General features: G+C 45.4%; 1 protein-coding gene across 1 annotated transcript in view; it reads left to right on the top strand.

Annotated features, from left to right (window-relative positions):
• The window catches only part of Epb41l4a (erythrocyte membrane protein band 4.1 like 4A), a 194161-nt gene that overhangs the window by 149485 nt on the left and 25317 nt on the right, over positions 1-19359 (top strand). Inside the window, exons 13-17 of the mRNA XM_038330967.1 lie at positions 10852-10942; positions 14628-14711; positions 15220-15333; positions 18191-18238; positions 19016-19093. Of these exons, the coding sequence (XP_038186895.1) occupies positions 10852-10942; positions 14628-14711; positions 15220-15333; positions 18191-18238; positions 19016-19093 (415 nt within the window). The remainder of the gene's footprint in view (positions 1-10851; positions 10943-14627; positions 14712-15219; positions 15334-18190; positions 18239-19015; positions 19094-19359) is intronic.

The following is a 19359-nucleotide window of genomic DNA, read 5'->3' as shown; positions in this document are numbered from 1 at the left end:
CCCTTCTTCTCCCTGAAGTAATAGTGTTCCCTTATGTTCTCTGGCTTGCCTGGCTCAGAGTCGGAAGGATCAAACACAGAAAAGATAGAAAAGACTTTGAGGGGAAACACCACTGCATGCTTGATCGTTGCTGCTTCAGAAGCTCCATGGGTCTGTGAAGACTGCCATCCCAAATTGTAAACTGTGTCTTTGTGGGACTGGAGAGGTGGCTCAGTGGTTAAGAGCACTGGCTACTCTTGCAGAGGACCCAGGTTCTGTTCTCAGCCCCAACATGGTTGATCACAACCCTGAGTAACTCCAGTCTAAGGGACCTGATTCTTTCTTCTGACCTTATAAGGCACACGTGTGGTCCACATGCATGCAGGCAAAACATTCATTTGCATAAATAATTTCAAATACTTTAATATATTTTTGCTATTGGAAATACATCACATTTTATATTTCAAAAAACATTTTAGCAAAGGTTAAATGAAATCCTTATTGCCAAGTTGAATATTATCAATTGTAACAATCTTTGCTCTGATACCACTTTTAAATTATTCTATTATTATTATTTTTTTTATTAAAAATTTCCGCCTCCTCCCAGACTCCCATTTTCCCTCCCCTCCCCTCCCCCTCCCTCTCCAGTCCTAAGAGCAGTAAGGGTTCCCTGCCCTGTGGGAAGTCCAAGGTCCTCCCCCCCTCTATCCAGGTCTAGGAAGGTGAACATCCAAATGTTAGGGCTAGGCTCCCCTAAAATTGACCAGATGGCTGACATTTTCACCTCTTTTGGTTAGCTCCTAGTTAAAAATGAGTACTGTTCGCCTGGTGAGAACCAGGGAGAGATGACCATCTCTTCTGGGAGGCTTGTATAGTTTGTGTTTGCCTTTGACAGCTGTGTTCACACAGCTGTGGGCTAGTCCCTTCTTGAACCTGCTTGTGGAAGCCAGTGGTGGGTGGGATTGACTCTGCTTGGGCCCTTGCTTGTTATCAGGGTTCATAATACGGTGCCTTGATTCCAAAGTTCGGAAAATGCTGTGTTAGTTAAATACGCACCCTGCGTGCCCCATTTTTCTTCCCCAGGCAGCAGTTAAAGGATATTTTTGAGCTGTTTGGAATTCTGTTTGGGGAATAGGTATTCTGGAGCAGACGGCACCTAAGATTTACACAGCTAAGATTTAAGACGGCTCATATTTTCTTTGGACTCTGAAGTCCGGAGTGGATGGATTTGCATGGCTCTGTTTGCCTTAGATATTGATTTCAATATGGAAAATGTTGGGGTTCTCTGAGTTTAGGGTAGCTATAGTCGGTGTGGGGAGGGTGAAAGATTCTTGGCGGTGCATCCCTGACGGGTCCCCTGGCGGGTGGGTAGGAGAATGGGGAGGGTGAGAGACAGATATACCCTGGAGGGAGGCAGGAGAGGAAAGAGCTCCATTCACTGCTGCTAGAAGTGCCCTGCTTAGCATATGGAGTTCTTTGCTCTGTGGGGTTTCTGACAGGAGGGCAGAAAGTGCAGATGGGTTTGCCCTCTGGAAGTGTGGGCTAATTTGTAGTAAGAATGGGACATCTGAGGACCTCTCAAATCAAGCTCCCCCCAAAAAGGTCACCCGGAATGCAGCAGATGCAGATGCGTCGCTAGGCTCGGCACAGCCAAACGTTTGGGGCTGCATTGCTGTCCCTTGTACTGCTGTGGGCAGCTGGTTTGCGGAGAAGCAGAAGTGGAGTTGACTGTGAGAAACAATGAGGAACCACGCTGCTTTGAGCACAGAGGGTAAGAGAGACTCTGTATCAGTGGATTCCAGCCTGTGAGACCCTTCAGGTCGTCACCTTCGGCCGGAGCCATCACTGGACAGTTTTAGTGACACTAAGGGAAATAGGTTTTTAGGATTTTTTTCCTTTTTCTTTTTAATTAATGAGGAAACCAAAACAATTGTTAAGCAGCATTAAGCAGTCATTCAAGGTTGAGCAAATACCAGCAGTAGACGAGGATTTGAATCCAGGTCTTTAGAATTCTAGGGAACATAACTGAAAAAAAAGTCAGTGTAAACTTTAAAAAGTAAAATGTCTAGAATTATTTGAAAAGACACAAACCTGCTTTCCCTTCTGTCGTGTGATTTCTTACTTCAGCAGATATAACTTGCTTCAAAGATTTGAAACGATTTGTGTGTCTTTGTGTGGGTGTGTGTGCGCGTGTGTGCCTGTGTGTGCACATGCATGTGCTATGTATGTGGAGGTCAGAAGACAAAATGTGGGAATCAGGCCCCTTCCTCTACCGTGTGGATTCCAGGAACTGAACCTGGGTTATGAGACTTGGCAGCAGGCTTTTGTACCCGCTGAGCCATCTTGCCAGTTTGTGTGAAGGAACAGCAAGTCAGTCGGCTGGAACTCGACTTGTAGAAGTCCAGGCTGGTCCTGAACTGGATTCTAGAGTGCCTGGCTTACAGAGCTGCGCTTGACTGCTGACCCATTTCTGAAAGAAATGATCTCAGTTCTGGGGTGAGCACTGGATAGAGGCAAGGGTTTGTTCAAGGCTGTTTCCCTTTCTGTCCCACCTTGAAGCTGATGCTTATTTGCACTGTGTAAAGGTGTATTAATGTACGGCCAGTCTGATTAGATACATTCTAAGAAACTAGTGTGTGCCCCTTTCTGTGAGTACTTGGCATGCCAAGCATAGCTACCCAAATTGGAAAAGCAAGGAAAGCTAAAAACTTACTATATATATGTTCACATTGAAGCCTTAACTTTGGTGAAATTACCATAAAGGTTTTGCTTCTCCTTCTTATTTATCAAGAATTTATTAATCACCTCTGTGGCATGAGACCCTCCTTCCTGAAGGAAAATAAATAAAATAAAGCATGGCCACTAATGTGTGTGTTCAGGTTCAGACATACAAACACAAGGCAGCTATTTAACGCTCATCGATGCTATGCCAAGGACTTTGTATAAACTGTCTAATTTAATCCTCTCGTTTGCTGTGTAAATGGTTGGTGGTACCCCATTTCGCAGATGAGAGAACGGAGACCCAGAGGAGTTTTTGTTCAAGGTCACCAGGTCAGCTGGTGATGAGATGAGAACCAGATCTGTTCTTTAAGTTTGAATACGGACAAACTAGAGATACGAAAGATGTGGTTCTGGCAGGGGGGATGTGCCATGCGTCCGCGGGGCACCGCAGGAAAGACAGGAGATGGCTGGAGAGATGCGTCAGTGGCTAAGAGCCCTTGCTCTGTCAGAGGGCAGGAACTGGGATTCTAGCACCCACGTGAGGAGGCTCTCAAGGGATCTGAAGCTGCCTCTGGCCTCAGTGGCTGTATCTACTAAGACACACTAAAGTTAGAATAAAATAAAGAAAATGGTCTTTAACAACAATGGCAAAAGCCAGGCAGTGATGGTCACACCTTTGATTCCAGCAGAGGCGGGTGGATCTCTTTGCGTTCAAGGCCAGCTGCGGCTACGTCTCAACAAGCAAACAAACACCACCAACAAAAATCCTTGGGAAAAGTGAGGAGGGTAATTTGATTGTGGCTAGAGGTAACCTATGGTGATACTGTGAAGGAAGTCATTTTTGAAGGACGTGTCTAGCTAGAATTTTTCATCCATCCCTACATTTGTAGCTGAGGGATATATAATAAAATGCAGTTTGGAAGGCAAAGCTTGTGACTTTTTTTTTTTAACTTCTTACTACCCCCTCCCCCTGTCTGTCTCTGTCTCACCCCATCCCCCCCCCCATAGCATGTTGATATCTTGCTTCTGTTGTTTTCTCCAACTCCAAAGAGCTCTGTTTGGGGTCATGTGACCTGATTGCTAAGCGTGGGACATCATGGAGACTTTCTAGGACACAAATAGTTCAGTGGTTTGGATTGATTACTAGTTTTTTTTTTTTTTTCTTTTTTACTGAAAGAAACCCATCTGTAGTAGACATGCTGGCTTTTTCTCACTGTGCCTTTTACAGTGAACCTTCCCTCATTTTACAAAGGCAAACAGAGCGCTCCTCCAACTGAAATCTATTGTATCTGTGTCTTTAAACCTCCTTGGCTGGTGTTGGGAAATAAATGATTCTAATTATCAAGTAACATCCGCTTTTCTGAGCTGTTTTCTCATTTTCACTCACTACAAAATTGAAGGACCTGTGGCCTGACAAATATTCAGGATCATTGCTGATGCTGTGTCATGAGGAGGTACGGAATTCTTGGAGGAGCTTTGGGGTGTTATGTGACCCCTTTGTGGGGTATCGTGACCCCTTTGTGGGGTGTCATATGACCTCTTAGCAGAATACTTTTTCTTTCCACTTGTTTTTGTGCCTAAAATGTCTCATCAGAAAAAAATAATTAAAATGGTAATGAGTCTCTTCTGTTAAACTGTCCCAGTCTAGCAATAGGTAATTCTTTCTTTTGTTTTGCTTTGTTATTTAAGACAAGATTTCTTTGTGTAGCCTTGTATTTTTTTTTTACTTTTTAAAGAGAAGGTCACACTGTGTAGCCTTCATTGTCCTGGAATGCTTTGTTGAGCAGGGCTGTCCCTAAACACTCACAGAAGTCTGCCTGCTGGCCTCTCTCTCCTGTGTACCGGTATTAAAGGTGTGCGCTACCACATCCAGCCAACAGTAAAATTTAAAAGAAATAGACATTTTTCTATTTGTGTATGTGTGTGCGTGCACAGATGTGCATATGTAGGTGACTGTAGAAACCAGACAAAGGCAACAGATACCCTGGAGCTGAAGTTACAGGCAGTTGTGAGCCACCGATTGTGTGATGAGAACCAAACACTAGTCCCCTAAAAAGAAATGAGTGCTCCCAACTGATGATCAACCTGTCCAGTTTCCCAAAAGTACAATTTATTTCATTTGTTTGTTTGTTCTGTTTTGATGGTCTCCCAATGGAGCCTTGGCTAGCCTGAGCTTGCTGTGTAGATCAGGCTATCCTCACACTAAAAGAGATCTACCTGCCTCTGCTGCTTGGATGCTGGGGTTAAAGGAGGATGTGCCACAACTGGTCCAAAAGGAAAGTTCCCAGTTGGTTCTATCCATGTAACCATTAGGGAAACAAGACCCCCGTTCATCTCACTAGCAGGACTTTAGGAACTGGAGAGATACCTGGCTGTGGAGAGCGCTTACTGCTCTTGCAGAGGACGCAGGTTCAGTTCCTAGCACCCATATCTCGTGACTCCAAACTTCTGTAACTACTATTTCAGGGGATCCAGTGCCTTCTGGATACCTGCATACATGTAGGGCACATAAACTCGTGCAGGCGCACACATACAGAAATAATTAATAAACATATTTTTAAAACTACTTTCTAGTACAATTTATTTTCTGTATTTAATATTTTGTCGTCATTGGCATTACTCTAGCATGTTAATATCACTACTAAATGTAATACGTATTCAGAAGTTATTTTCGTGCCTCTGTCTGTGATATACATGTGGTGTACATATGTGCATGTGGTGTATGTGTCTGTGCATACGGTGTGAAGGCCAGAGGAGGGGATCGGGTCTCCTGCCTGTCCCTCTCTACCGTATTTCTCTAAAAGATGGTCTCTTTCTGAACCTGGAGCTCACCATTTCAGCGATAGAATACTGGCACCAGGCAGCCCCAGAGATCTAGTTTCTGCACCCACCCCACCCGCTCCCGCACCAGGCTCACAGGTCATGTAAGTAACAGACACACTTGGCTTTGTACATGGGTGCTGGGAGTCAGACTCAGGTGCTCGTGTTTGCACAGCCCCTGTTCTCCCCAGCCCCAGAAGGCAATTTTATCACCTAGGGAATTTTAATTCATGTCTGTATTTTGTCACAGATAAAAACGATAGACTGATAAAAGATGAATCAGTAAAAGAAAAGAAGTCTGTTGTCAAAGAGCAGCCCAATCAATACCAGCTGGCTTCGTTGCCCTTTACTATGAAACATCAAATGTCAGTACTCCTTTGTATTCAGTAATAGGAGATAAAGGAACTCATCCAAACACATAGGAGGCTAGCTAGCACTGTCCTAATAACTAAACCAGAAAACTTTCCAGAAAAAGTGCAACTTTTCATCTTGTATGCACGCACTGAGATGCATAGCTTTTAAAAATTCTTTGTGTGAAAGAATTAAATACTGCTGGGTTACAACCTCACAAAAAGGAGCTCGGACATAGAAATACATATTGTAAAAGACAATTTCCAACTTTCTTTCAACCAAGCCTTTTAAAAGTAACCCCTCAGGACCTGGGTTCAATTCCCAGCTCCCACATGGCAAGCTCACAATTGTCTCTAACTCCAGTTCCAGGGTCTCTGACACCATCTTCTGGCCTATGTGGGCACTGAACACATGTGATATATGTATATTCATGCAGGCCAAATAGTTGTACATAGAATAATTTTTAAAAGTAATCCTTATATATGTGCTTTGTGTACTATAAATCAGTGAGTGGCCGAGTGGCCTGCACTGAAGCAGGGGCAATGACCCCTCCACCAGGAGAACATTAGTTGTGGGTTCGAGAGATGGTGGCCAGGGAAGGCTTGCTGTCTGTTCCTCCAAGGTGTAGGGTCCCCTTGGGCTTTGGGGGAAATAACCAGTGCCTTGAGAAACTTAGCTACCAGCTCTTTCTTTCTGTGGCAGAATCTGTGTTCTCAAATCATGGGAAAGAATAATTGGTATCCGGGCACTTGAGATACTTCCTGATTCCATCCAGCCATTCAGAGATGAGGACTGTCATTGGGCCCCCAAGGTTGAGGGAAGGCTGCTCCACCCTTGCTGGCAGGCTCTCCAGCAGTGGTGTGCTTTCCCGGTCTTCAGATCGTCAAACTTTCAAGCCTTCCGAGTCAGCGAGGCTCCCTAGTGTCTCTTTTGTTTATGAACTGGGCATTCTGAGCTGTAGATAAGAATGATGTCTCTGGCTGCCTGTCTCCAGTATGTGTGCATCTGTAGCTGTGGTGGAGGACTGGGAGAGAGGTACCTTTGGGCCCATCTACCTCATCTGCAAGTTAATTGTACCAGTAAAGATGGGAGTGTTGGGCAGTGCTGTCCTAGGGACAGGAAACTGCAAGCAGAGGAACTGTGCAAGGTTCCTTTGTGCATTGACGTAGCTTCCAGTAGCTTTCTGCGCCGCTCCCGTCCTTTTAATCTACCCTCTAGCGTGTTAGTAGAGGCCTTGTTTGATCTTGCAGTCGACATGTAGCAAATCGAGGCTGGGAAGCCTGTACGTCTACAGGGAGGAGGTGTATGCGCTTAAATTGCTGTCTTGGGACTCTGAAGCCGGAAACTCTTCAGAGCGGTTAGGGACCCCTTTGTCTGGATGAGCTGATGTCAGGAATTTGAACTTTAAGTAATTGGCCATCGGATGCAGGAACATTTCTAGTTTCCAGAGCACGTGTTTGAAAACTTGCTTTTATTTTATAGTTTGGTAAGTCTGTGTTTTGGTGATAGAAGAGAATTTTCTTCTCGAGCATTTGTGTGTTTGACTGTAATCTGTGGATTAGAAAAGGCATCTTTTATTTTACTGGTTTATTCTCCTTTGATATTTTATTATTATCTGTTATTATCATTATCTATTTTATCCATGATACGTAGTGAAAAGCTGGCGCAGCCAAGGCTGAGTATGTACTGCCAGTATGGAAAGAAAATGCAAACTGTTCCAACGCTAGCTCAGTTCTCTTCCTGAATACAATGTTTCTTCTGAGAAGTTGTGTTGGGATAGTGGTTGATTTACTAAAGCTCCCAGATGTCTTGTTTTGGGGATGGCCATAATGTTTCCTGACTTTTTGTCTTGAGTATTAGGTGTAGTTGTTTTTGTTTGTTTGTTTTAAATTAAAGTTTGGGGAAAAGATAAAATATGATTAAGTAAAATAAAATTGAACATAAAGATTTATAAATTTGTGTGTGTGTGTGTGTGTGTGTGTGTGTGTGTGCACGCACGCCGGAGATATGTCTCTGCAATTAAAGAGCTCTGCAGAGGACACAGGGTTAGTTTTGAGCACCCATGCGGTAACGCACAATCATCTAGAACTCCAAGTTCAGGGGATATGATTCCCTCTTTTTGCTTCTGCAGGTAGCAGTCATGTACACAGTGCACATATATGGATTCATGCAAAATAGTCAGACATAGCATATAAGATAAATATATTTAAGTTTATAAATTGATATTTGAAGGTATTTAAAAGAAATTATTAATATGGAAAAATATCCTTTACTCGGATCCTCTCTGTCCTTTTACTTTTCCTATAAGTTTTTCTCAATTGCCAAGCGTGACTTTTGGTTTTTCATTTTAATGTCATGTGCTCACCCAGTCCAGCTGTAAGTAAATAGTAGTGGGGCTGTTTGAGTAACATCAGAGGGCCGATTTGCCTTGACAAATGTCAAGTTATGTTGTAGGAGCCTGCTTGTTCATCCCCGGCTACTCAGCCCCAAAACAATCACACAGAAACTGTATTATTTCCAATACTGTTTGGCCAATAGCTCAAGTGTATTTCTGGCTAACTCTTATATCCTAAACTAACCCATCTCCATTAATTTGTGTATCACCATATGGCTGTTCTTACCGGGTAAAGTTCTGTCCCTGGCGTCTGCCTCCAGCGGGGCTACATGGCTTCTCACTGACTCCGCCTTCTTTCTCCCAGCATTCAGTTTAGTCAGTCCCTCTCCCCTCACCCACCCCCAGCTCTATTCTGCTAAGCCACTGACCAAAACAGCTTCTTATTCATTAACTAATAAAAGCAACACATGCACAGAAGGACTTCCTTTGTCAAAGTTATGAATTGTGTACAGTTCTTTAGTAGTAAAATAAATGTGTTTTTGTCATTGAAAATGTATGTGTGCTTATCATCAAGATGGCTAAAGAATTGTCCCCAAATCAAGTAGCTGTTGATTCTGCTTCTGGCAGCTGCAACTGCTCCTTCTGAACTGAAGGAGAGGGTCACTTACCAAGCACCTATTTCCAGTAGGACCAGCTGAGTAAGAAGGGTGGGCATCTGCTATAAACAAAGCCGTGTTACCCAGCTTAGCCCAGGCTGCTCTAGCTCTCATCTCTCAGGCTCACCAAATCTTTTCTTCGTCTGAAAGCCAGTTGTTTGGGGGGGGGGGAGTCAATTTAGATTTAATAACCAGGTAAACCTCTTCTCTCTCCTCCAGTTGACCTTCAATTTTGATTGACTCACACTTTATAGGTGGCGGCGTTTAGATGCAGAGAGAAAACAAGAGTGCTTTGTGGTTAAATCTTTGTGGCTGAGCTGATACATCTCAAAGCTGGTTGACTGGGGAGCTAGAGGGTGAAAGGCTCAGTTTTGTTAGACATTTATTTTACATGTACGAGTATTTTGCCTGCCTGGATATATGTATACCATGTGCCCATGGAGGTCATAAGAGGGTGTTAGGTCCCCTGGAACTGGAGTTAGAGATGGTTAGTAGCCATTATGTGGGGTGCTGGGAACCAAACCTAAGTCCTGCAAGAGCAGTGAGTGCCCTTACCCACTGAGCCATCTCTCCAGCCCCAAAGGCTTGTATTTGTATCTTTACAATGAAGTGATGTCAGTGTCTACGTCACAAGGGTATTTTGGGGATCACACGAGTAAATACGTACAGACCACGTAGAACAGTGCCTGACACACAGTGAGCACTCAGTAAATATTAGTGTTCGCTAGTTTCCCAGTGATCCCCATGACTCCAATACTTAGCATGCAGTGACTGGATTTGGGTCTCTGCCTGTGGAGACACCCTCTAGAAACAGCCCTGTAGGAGACACTTCTGCCTGCTGCACTCGTTGGCTGGTTGCCCCTCCCGTCCAGACTGCCTCCTCTGAGTGAGAAGAGTCACCAGTGGAGCCACCGATGTCATTCCTGTCTGCTGGTCTCTGTCCTGAGATCAGGACCCAGATTCTTTAGCAGGGAACCCTGCATAGTGTCTGCTGTGGGTGCCCTCTGCTGGCCCGCCCTGCACTGTGCAAATCTGCGGTGGAATAAACCTAAAACATTCAGCTCTAAGTTTCGAGGCATGTTTTGTAAAAGGTGCTTTTAGAAACGTGTGTGTGTGTGTGTGAGAGAGAGAGGGGGGGGGGTGGGGGGGGGAGGAAAGAGAGGGGGGGAGAGAGGGAGAGGGAGGGAGGGAGAATGTACATATCATATGTATACATGTATATTATTCTTTTGCGATTTGCATTTTGAGTTGGGATGTCCTCACGGGTTTCAGTTTTGGGGAGTTCATGGGATTTCAGATGGGAGCAGTTAGGGCATGTTGGAAAACTTCACCGCTTTGTTCTTAAGAACTGATAAGGGTTTATATGGTTTGGATGGTAACAAGTATCATAGAATCTTATTTTCAGAGTCTGCGTTTTTATTTTTTATTTTTAGATCCATTGTATGGGGACTTACTAGTGTTTTTCAAAAATCAAAGCTTAGACCTCTGGGGTAGTACTGTGCTGAGGGTTTGATGTGTCAGCTAGTATATTGAGCGGCTGATCATTTATTTGGAGTGATGATCAATAAAAAGTGTCACAAATTACCCCAAATTACGTTTTACCATTGAATTTTGTGTGAGAGCGTGGGCGTGTTTGTGGAGGCTGGAGGACAACCTTGAGTGTTGTTCCTTGAGAGCAGTGTGCCTGTTTTGGGGACATAGCCTCTCACGGGGATTTGGGGCTAGACCTAGTTGAGGTTGGCTGGCTGCTGAGCCTCCAGGACAGACCCTGTCTGTCTCCTTCCCCCAGTTTTGGGATCACAAGTATCCGCCATTATGATTGGCTTTTTGGCATGGGTTCTGGGAACCCAACCCTGGTCTCCATGCTTGCACGGTACCAGCTCTCCTGACTGAGCCGTTGCCCCAGCCTGCAGACCATTCTCCCGTGGTTGTGTGTCCCTCCTCACGGCCTCCTTCTGTCTCCCATCTTTGCTTTTGTTCTGTTATTAGGATCAAACAACGTAAACCGGGTCATCGCAAGCACGGAAAATGGGGAGAGTGAAGGAACAACTAAAATTATCGCACCTTCACCAGTGAAAAGGTCAGTGTGTGCAGTTATGTGCGCTGTACAAGTTCTTCCCCTCGTCGGCAAGGTCGCGGATCTTCTCGCTTTGGTAACTGGGTAGTACTTTTAACCTGGGGGCTTCAGTGAGTAGTGTCTGATCCAAAGGATGCGTTACTGTGTCAGCAAAATCCAGACACTGGAACCTGCCCCGCATTGATGTGCCCTTGCTGTCGCGGCATGGTGAAGTCACAGACTGTGCGTGGTCTGCAACCCTCAGCAGCACGCTGAGAATCCCATGTGGTTTTTAAAGGCACGATACAATGGACTAACTCAAAGGAAGTGGCGACGTAAAGGGGGTGATGTTTTTGTTTAACGTACTGTATTCCTTACATTGGTGCACTGCGCTGTGGCTCCGGGAAGAGGTTTATAACTTTAGAGAGCTCAGAGCCTCAGAATTCAGAGATTGCATACGTGCAAAGTTCTGTCATTGTCCTTGGTATGTATCCGTTTTCCCAACAGCATTCCCACTGGGAAAACCTCGTCTTCATACACTACATGCATTGGTTTCTCAAAGATCAGCTCTGTTCTCTGCTAAGGGACTTTTGGAGTCATTTTTTCCTGTCTCTAATTATGCACACAGAGCAGTCTTATCAGCACACAATGAGTAGCTTTCTCGAGCTCACTTTCCCTATAGAAAGAGCCTGTACCACTTGCATCATGGAAAAGTCCCAGAAGTCAGAGATGTGTGACCTGCAAAGATGCCTTAGGTCATCCTTCACTCCATCTTTTCTTTGTAAATAATGGCCCCTTCACTCAGCTGGACTGTGGTGGCTTTGAGGAGTACAGTGTATTCCAGAGCTGTGATGTCTCCCCTACAGGTCTTGGTTCTTTCTTGATTGCTTCTTTTTGGTTTTTCAAGACAGGGTTTCTCTGTGTAGCCTTGCCTGTCCTGGAACTTGCTCTGTAGACCAGGCTGGCCTTGAACTCACAGAGATCCACCAGCCTCTGCCTCCCAGAGTACTGGGATTAAAGGCGTGCACTACTGCTGCCTGGCCTGTTTTCTTTTCTTTAGTTCTGGGGCAGTCTCCTTACAGATTAACCTTTTAGAATGATGCATTCTTTATCTTTAATGAAGACTGCATTTCCCTAGCTGGTCTCACAGTCCTGGGTAGAGGCTGCTTCGTCGGCACATACAGGGCATGCTTGTGATAGATCCAGTATAAGAACAGTAATCTTCCTTGATATTCAGATCCCAAGCCCCTTAGAAAGCATTCAGTCAGCGTTGCAACTCATCGCTGCTAACAGTCTTGAAAACAGAAGAGTGGCAGGCTCCCACAGGCTGCAGAGTGAGAAGGACCTTGGGGAAGGAGCACAGTCACCGTGCCCACAGGGATTTCGTTATTCTCTATCATTCATCCACTTGCAATTCCTTGTTCATCTCTCTTCTTCCCCATCTCCCTTCTTTTCTCTTCACCTTTTCTCTCTGACTTAGTAAGCATACACTCTGTACTACTGTAGTGAATCTCTGCTGTATGTTTTACTTTTTCTTATTTCAGAAGGGAAGTATTTACTCTGGGAATTTGTTCTTTGAAACTCTGGTTTTAAGTCATTGTTAAGGAATATATCAGACCTATGTAAAACATGCCTGCTATGTACTAAACCTTTGATGTGTGTGAACTTGTTGGATGTGTCTTCTATAGGTGTGTATTATTCCTGTGTGAATATACTGTCCTAAGGCAGAAGTCTGTTTGTTCTGTTTTTACAACATCCTTGTCTCTTTCCCCTTTCTCCTCTTGGTTGCTATTACTAAGAATTCTGCTACAGACATATTCTATAACAGCTATCCAGATCCCTCAAAAGGCCGGGATTAAAAGTAGATTAGCAGCTAAGTCTCTTTTTCTCTGCAAGCTAAGACTCCAGAGGAAGTGAGCCGTGGCCCCATGCCCTTCTGCTGATCCCTCCCTCTGTCTGGGTGCTCTAAAACAATTTGTTAGGCTCAAGTAACAACAACAACAGTTATATTTACATTCTTAGGGCAGAAAGACGATACTAGGTCAGGAAATGGCATTCAGAAGAAATTCTGATCTGGAAGGATGGAGCCAGGATATCTGGAAGCTGGGCAGAGGTCAGATAGGGTAGCCTGATCCTGCCCAGAGTTAGCTTTCAGAGCCAAAGCTGGAGCCAGGGCATCTGGCCACTGCTAAAAAATGCCAGCCTCATGTCAGTGGATCCTGCAGTATCGTAGTTACTTTTCTATTGCCGTGACAAAACACCATGACCAACGTAACTTGGCTCACAAAGAAAGTATCTCATTTGGGGCTCATGATTCCAGAGGATTAGAGTGCATGGCAGTCAACATGGCAGAAAGCATGGTGGTAGGCATGGCACTGGAGCAGTAGCTGAGAGGTTGTCTCCATTCCATAAGCAGGAAACAGAGAGAATGAACTGGGAGTAGCACCAGTGACACACTTCTTCCAACAAGGCCATACCTCCTAATCCTTCCCAAACAGTTCTGCCAGCTGGGGACCAAGCATCCAAACACATGCGTCTGTGGTGGCCATTCTCAACCAAACCACTGCACTTGGGTTCTCTCCCTTCTCATCTTGCTGTCTTTGTCTACTTTGTAGTTCTTATTTCTTCTTTTCCTGGGAAGGAGTCACCTTCCTTTTCTCCTCTGATCCTTCCTCCTTCCCTCCCTCCCTCCCTCCCTCCCTCCCTCCCTCCCTCCCTCCCTCCCTCCCTCCCTCCCTCCCTCTCTCCCTCCCTCTTCCCTCCTTCTCCCAACCCTCTCTCATCAGGCAAGCAGGCCTCTAATTCAGTCAGAAAGCAGTTGGCTCGCCCTGTTAGCAGTCATTCCTTTATTATACCTGTGGCATATGTTGCGTGGCAGGTCAGGATTGCAGAGCACACGCCACTCCTGAGTACGTCCCCATGGCCTGAATAGCACCTTTCAGCACTATGAAAGCTGGCCAGGAGGGAGAAAGCTTCTGGATCAGCGCTAGCTTGATTTCTGTATGTCCTGCAACTGCATTGTATTGTTGTCTTCAGCAGTGGGGTCTCATTGTCTAGTTATGGTGGGCAAGCAAGAGCAATGGTAATAGCCTCTGTTGTTTTGGGTACCTCTGGGGCCTCTCTGACAAAACCAAGATACTGATACTGATACCATGCCTGATAGTGAGCTTTTCATCTAATTACCCATGGTTTCTGGGGAAAGTATGGTCATCCATGCAGAATGCTCCATTTAAACTCCTAAAAATATATATATATATTTGCATATATAATATAACATATATTTATATAAACATATAATATACAGGTACACCCTATGTACACCAGCCTGGCTCTGGGTTTAGAAACCCATTTGACTCTGCCCTTCAAGTGCAGGGATTAAATGCATTTGCTACCATATTCCAATTTAAATTATATATTTTTAATTAACTTCCTAAGTAGTGATTTTGCATAGGCTTTCTCACACTCCTTAGTTTTGGCTCACCCATTCCCACCATCTCTTCTTGGCCACTAGAATGGACTCTTTAGAAAGTTTTTAACAATTGGTCGGCTGGACTTCTCCTTACCTAAAGCAATGCAACTAGACTCAGGGAGGAGGCACCAACGTGCTTACTGGAAAAAAAATGTCTGTTAAATAAGTCTTCTGAATAAATCAGTGTGGACTAACATCATTTTTTTTGGTCAACTTATTTTCCATTCTTTATTATTCAAGTTTTAAGAAAGCAAAGAATGAAAACAGCCCTGATACCCAAAGAAGCAAATCTCATGCACCATGGGAAGAAAATGGACCCCAGAGGTAAGCCGGCCCACTGTCCCTGGAGAGAAGGGCAGCAGAGGACAGCACATCTGTCACAGCCTACCCAGTCCAGGACACTGACTGCCCTGTGGCTTCAGGAAGTGCTGAAGTGGGTGTCGGTAGCGTGTTTCCCACTGTGAAGCCTTTGAGAAGGACAGGAAGGACAGCCAGTGTGTGTAAGAAGTCACCCACAAGGCCCTCGTGATGGGTCAGAGCACTTCTCAACCTGTGGGTTGCAACCCCCTTGAGATTCCCACAGCAGACGTTTAACATGATTCATAACAGAAAATTACATTTATGAAATAGCAACAAAATAATTTTATGGTTGGGGTCGCTACAACATAAGGAACAGTGTTAAAGGGTCGGAGTATTGGGAAGGCTGAGAACCATTGATCTGTAGTCGGGGTACAGTTCTGAAAAGAAGTCCAAATGACATTAGTGCTCACACTGCACACACGGTCCTGTGAAAACTCCTGAGCCTGACCATGAGCTTTCTCTTCCACTCCAGCGGGCTCTACAACTCGCCCAGTGACCGCACCAAGTCACCAAAGTTCCCCTGCACCCGCCAACGCAACCTGTCCTGCGGCAGTGACAACGAGTCTGCGCAACCCATGCGGCGAAGGTGAGCGGGACAGGGTTCTGATGCCAGTGTGACCAGAGGCTTCGGGTCCCGGGCATGCTGCAATACCGTGATGCTCGGGAAGCCACTGCTGTTTGTCTCCTCGGCATAATGGGAGAAGCCTGTTCTTTTCAAAATAAAGCAAGCTGGGGGTGCTGAAGTCTTTATCTGAAACAGTGTTAGAGAATATTTTTATAAATAGTGATGTTCACATGCTTTCTGTATTAAAATGACTAATTTAAAAGCGTGGATGATATGCTAGCTATATAATGTGCCTTGCAGGGTATCAGTAATACATATTAAATGTTTCTACATTGGGAACTAGAATGATGCTTAAAGCCAGTGGGCTCTGTCCTCCAAAGTGATACTGCTGTGTAAGCATCGTGAGCCTCTTTCAAAGCAGAGTGTGAACCTGCAGTCTTTTATAGGTAGAAATGCACGTGTGACTTCGCTTGTATGGATGCGTAATTGCCCCCAAATTAGCCTAAGGGCAGGGATTGTGTGTCGGTATGTCTTACATGGTTTAAGTAGTTAGAGGTGGTGGGAAGACAGAAGGCCTAGGGGTGGTGCTGAAGAGATGTGTCCACTCTTTTGAGGGTTGGATGACGTATGGGAAGGAGATGGAGCAGAGTCTTTAGACATCTCTGAGGAAGTTTGGCTTTGAAAGAGAGGAGGGACAGGTGGGAGAAGAGGAGCCATATAGAGTCAGAGTTAATGTTGAGGGCCGGTGTATGGCTCAGGAAGCAAAGGTGCTTGGTGCCAAATCTGATGAGCCAAGTTCAGTCCTGGGACCCATGTGGTGGAAGGAAAGAACCAGCTCCTTCAAGCTGTCCTCTGACCTCTCACAAACACAAATAAATAAATAAATACATGGTGTAAAGAAAGAAGTTGATAATATTAAAATTTACAAAAGAGTTTTGACAGGGAAAGTTGCATATATTTGAGAGGTCAGCAGGGAGTGCATATATGTGAGGTCAGCAGGGAGTGCATATATGTGAGAGGTCAGCAGGAAGTTGACCAAGATGATTGAGAGAAATGATCGGGACTCGTGTTACATATAGAGGTAGCAGGGGGAGGGGCTAACCTTTGTTGTCAGACAGTTCTGTAAGTAGCAGGGAGATGGTAAGTATTTATTTCAGGTGGAGGGAAGATGGAGGAGCCCCATTTGATGCCACCTTTTCCTTTGGGAGGAGAAAACAGAGACAAGCTAATGCAGAAGCCCCTTAGCAGAAGGCCACCAAAGGAGATGTTGGCATTATCTCTGCAGGGACAGTACTTAGGTCAGAGAAAGGTGTCACACTGTTGAATGACTACTAAATCATGAAACCAGAAAGCGATTGACGCTGTACCAAGCCTACTCTGGTTCAGTCCCTTCTGGTCACTGATGCTGGCCCGGATGCCAAGATGATGGGCTAAAAAAAAAAAAAAAAAGCAGAGTTAGGGGTAGGACTGAGAATTGGCATGGAGGTTACCGAGTGATACCTAAACTGAGTAAGGACTCATGGGTCAGATAAAGGGTGGGATGACGTTAGGGGAGTAAACAGTAATAGTGACAGCTTACAGTGACTCCTGTCCTAGTCACTTGAACTGTATTATTTTGAAAATTTATTTTTCTTATATTTGTGTGGTGTGTGTGTGTGTGTGTGTGTGTGTGCAGTGCACATGAGTGCAGGTGTCTGCAGTGCTCAGTCCCCAGGAGCTGGAGTTACAGGATCATTGTGAGCTGCCTGGTAAACTGAACTCAGGTTCTCTCCAAGAGCAATACATGCTCTTACCTGCTGCAGCATCTCTCCAGCCCGTTTTTTTTTCCTCCTCGCAAACATCCCCTGTTTATTGGGGGGGGGGGGTTCTATTAAAACTGAGGCACCTCAAGCTGGACAGATGGCTCAGTGATTAAGAACACTGGTTGTTCTTCCAGGACCTGCTTGGATTCCTAGCGCCCAAATAGCAGTTCACAGTCGTCTGTACCTCCAGCTCTAGAGGATTCAACACTGCCTCTGACCTTTGAGGGCAGCAGGCACATACATAGTATGCAGACATACATGCAGGCCAAACACCCTTACATGTAAAATAAAAATTAAGACATGAGACACCAAGCCCCTTGGAGGAATAGCTTGAGTCACAAAGCTCTTCAGTGCGGGAGGTGGGATTCCTGTTCACGTGGTCTGGCCTCAGTGCGGGAGGTGGGATTCCTGTTCACGTGGTCTGGCTTCAGTGCGGGAGGTGGAATTCCTGTTCACGTGGTCTGGCTTCAGTGTGGGAGGTGGAATTCCTGTTCACGTGGTCTGGCTTCAGTGTGGGAGGTGGAATTCCTGTTCACGTGGTCTGGCTTCAGTGCCTGCATATTTTAACAAGATGCCCTACTAGAAGTGCTTAAAGGTAAACAGGAAGTAGGGGCGGTGTGGTGAGAGAGCATTGTGTCTGGAGATGATCAGTGATAATAAAACCCAAAATCTAAGGAAGATGGAGGCCGGTGAGTTGTTGTGGATGAGGTTATTATAGAAGAAATAAGGAATTCATGGCCAGGATGCAGAGAGTGAGCCCCAGTGAGAACTAGAATCAGCTGAGAGCTGACCCAGAGGATTACATTCCTAGACACCACAGCCAACCTTATTGTTGGGCGAAAGGAGCTTATCCAACCCGGGCATTACACATAAACCACAGCCTCGCTCTAGATGACTGGGTTCTCGAGGCCAGCTGGTGGTGTGCTGCGTTTCTGGGACCTGTCACAGGGCTGAACTATACACATGACATCAGTGTGTGGCAAGTGAGCCAATACCAAAGGCATCTGGAGTCACCGATATGAAGTCTGTGTGCCTTCTTAGCTGCTGACCAGACTGCTCTCTTTTGTTTTCCTCAGGAAAGCTCATAACAGCGGCGAAGACTCAGATCTGAAGCAGAGGAGGAGGTAAGACAGAAGGAGCCAGGGAGGAGGAAGGATGGGGGTGCTCACCGTCGGGGCGGGAGTGGAGGTTTGTCCCTCTGTTGCAGCTGCTATCACCATAACACCGGTTGGTGGGGTTTGGCCGGATCTCAGTCTTCCATTCTGTCCTGACCCTTGACATTTCTCTTTTATTTCCTGTTCCTTTTGAGCCTCTGAGGAACTGTCTCAAGCTTTGCCCTGCCATATTGTAAACCACTCCACACTTGGCTTAAAGCAGCAACATTGTGTGTGTGTGTGTGTGTGTGTGTGTGTGTGTGTTCTGTAGGGTAACTAAGAAGGAAGCAGAAGTCAATGGCCCTGTTTGGGGCCAATGGCAGGCTCTCCCCACACCTCATCTGTCGGTGAAACCTGTCACACGATCAGTACAAATTCAAAGCAGTGCGAATAAACTCCACCTGCCCCGTAAGGGGTTGGAGACGATGAGATAGCATCCCTGTTTTGTCCACACTGTGGAGTTTAGCTTCGCCACGTTGGGTTTTGTTAGTCATGCTGGGTCTTCAGAATCCTTTCTGGGAATATGACGTTTCCCTTCATATGTTCTCCTCTTCCTCCTGCCTCGCTCTTTGGACTGTAAGCTTACCTCAGATGTTTGACCGTGTCCAGAAACACTTAACGGGAGAGAGATAATGTGGTTCTTTGTGTTTGGACTAGTGATTTCTCTCCACAATCACCTCTAGAGTACCCAATGAGCCTTTCTATAATTTGTCATAAAAATGTCCCCCCGTTTGCTTTTGTCTTCAGGTCCCGCTCACGCTGTAACACAAGCAGTGGTAGTGAGTCAGAAAATTCTAACCGAGAACACCGGAAAAAGAGAAACAGGTAATCCTTCACACTGTAGTGCCCAGAGCTCTGCCATCATCACTGGTCCTCGGTACCAGCCTGCCTTCTTCCTTGGTGGTCCAAAGGCCACTGTTTTGAATCACTCGTTTGGGAAACTATAACATGAATAATAAAAAACCAGAGACAGATACTGGGGTTCAACCTGAAGATCAGAAAAGCAAAGCAGCTGGTCACTCGCTCTTACCTCTGCCTCAGACGGAAATAGGGCGAGGTCCTTTTTCCATGAATCCTCAAATTCCTACCAC

This window comes from Arvicola amphibius, chromosome 5 (assembly GCF_903992535.2).
Source record: "Arvicola amphibius chromosome 5, mArvAmp1.2, whole genome shotgun sequence".
In the NCBI taxonomy this organism is placed as follows: Eukaryota; Metazoa; Chordata; class Mammalia; order Rodentia; family Cricetidae; genus Arvicola; species Arvicola amphibius.
This window is presented reverse-complemented; position numbering and strand designations above follow the sequence as displayed.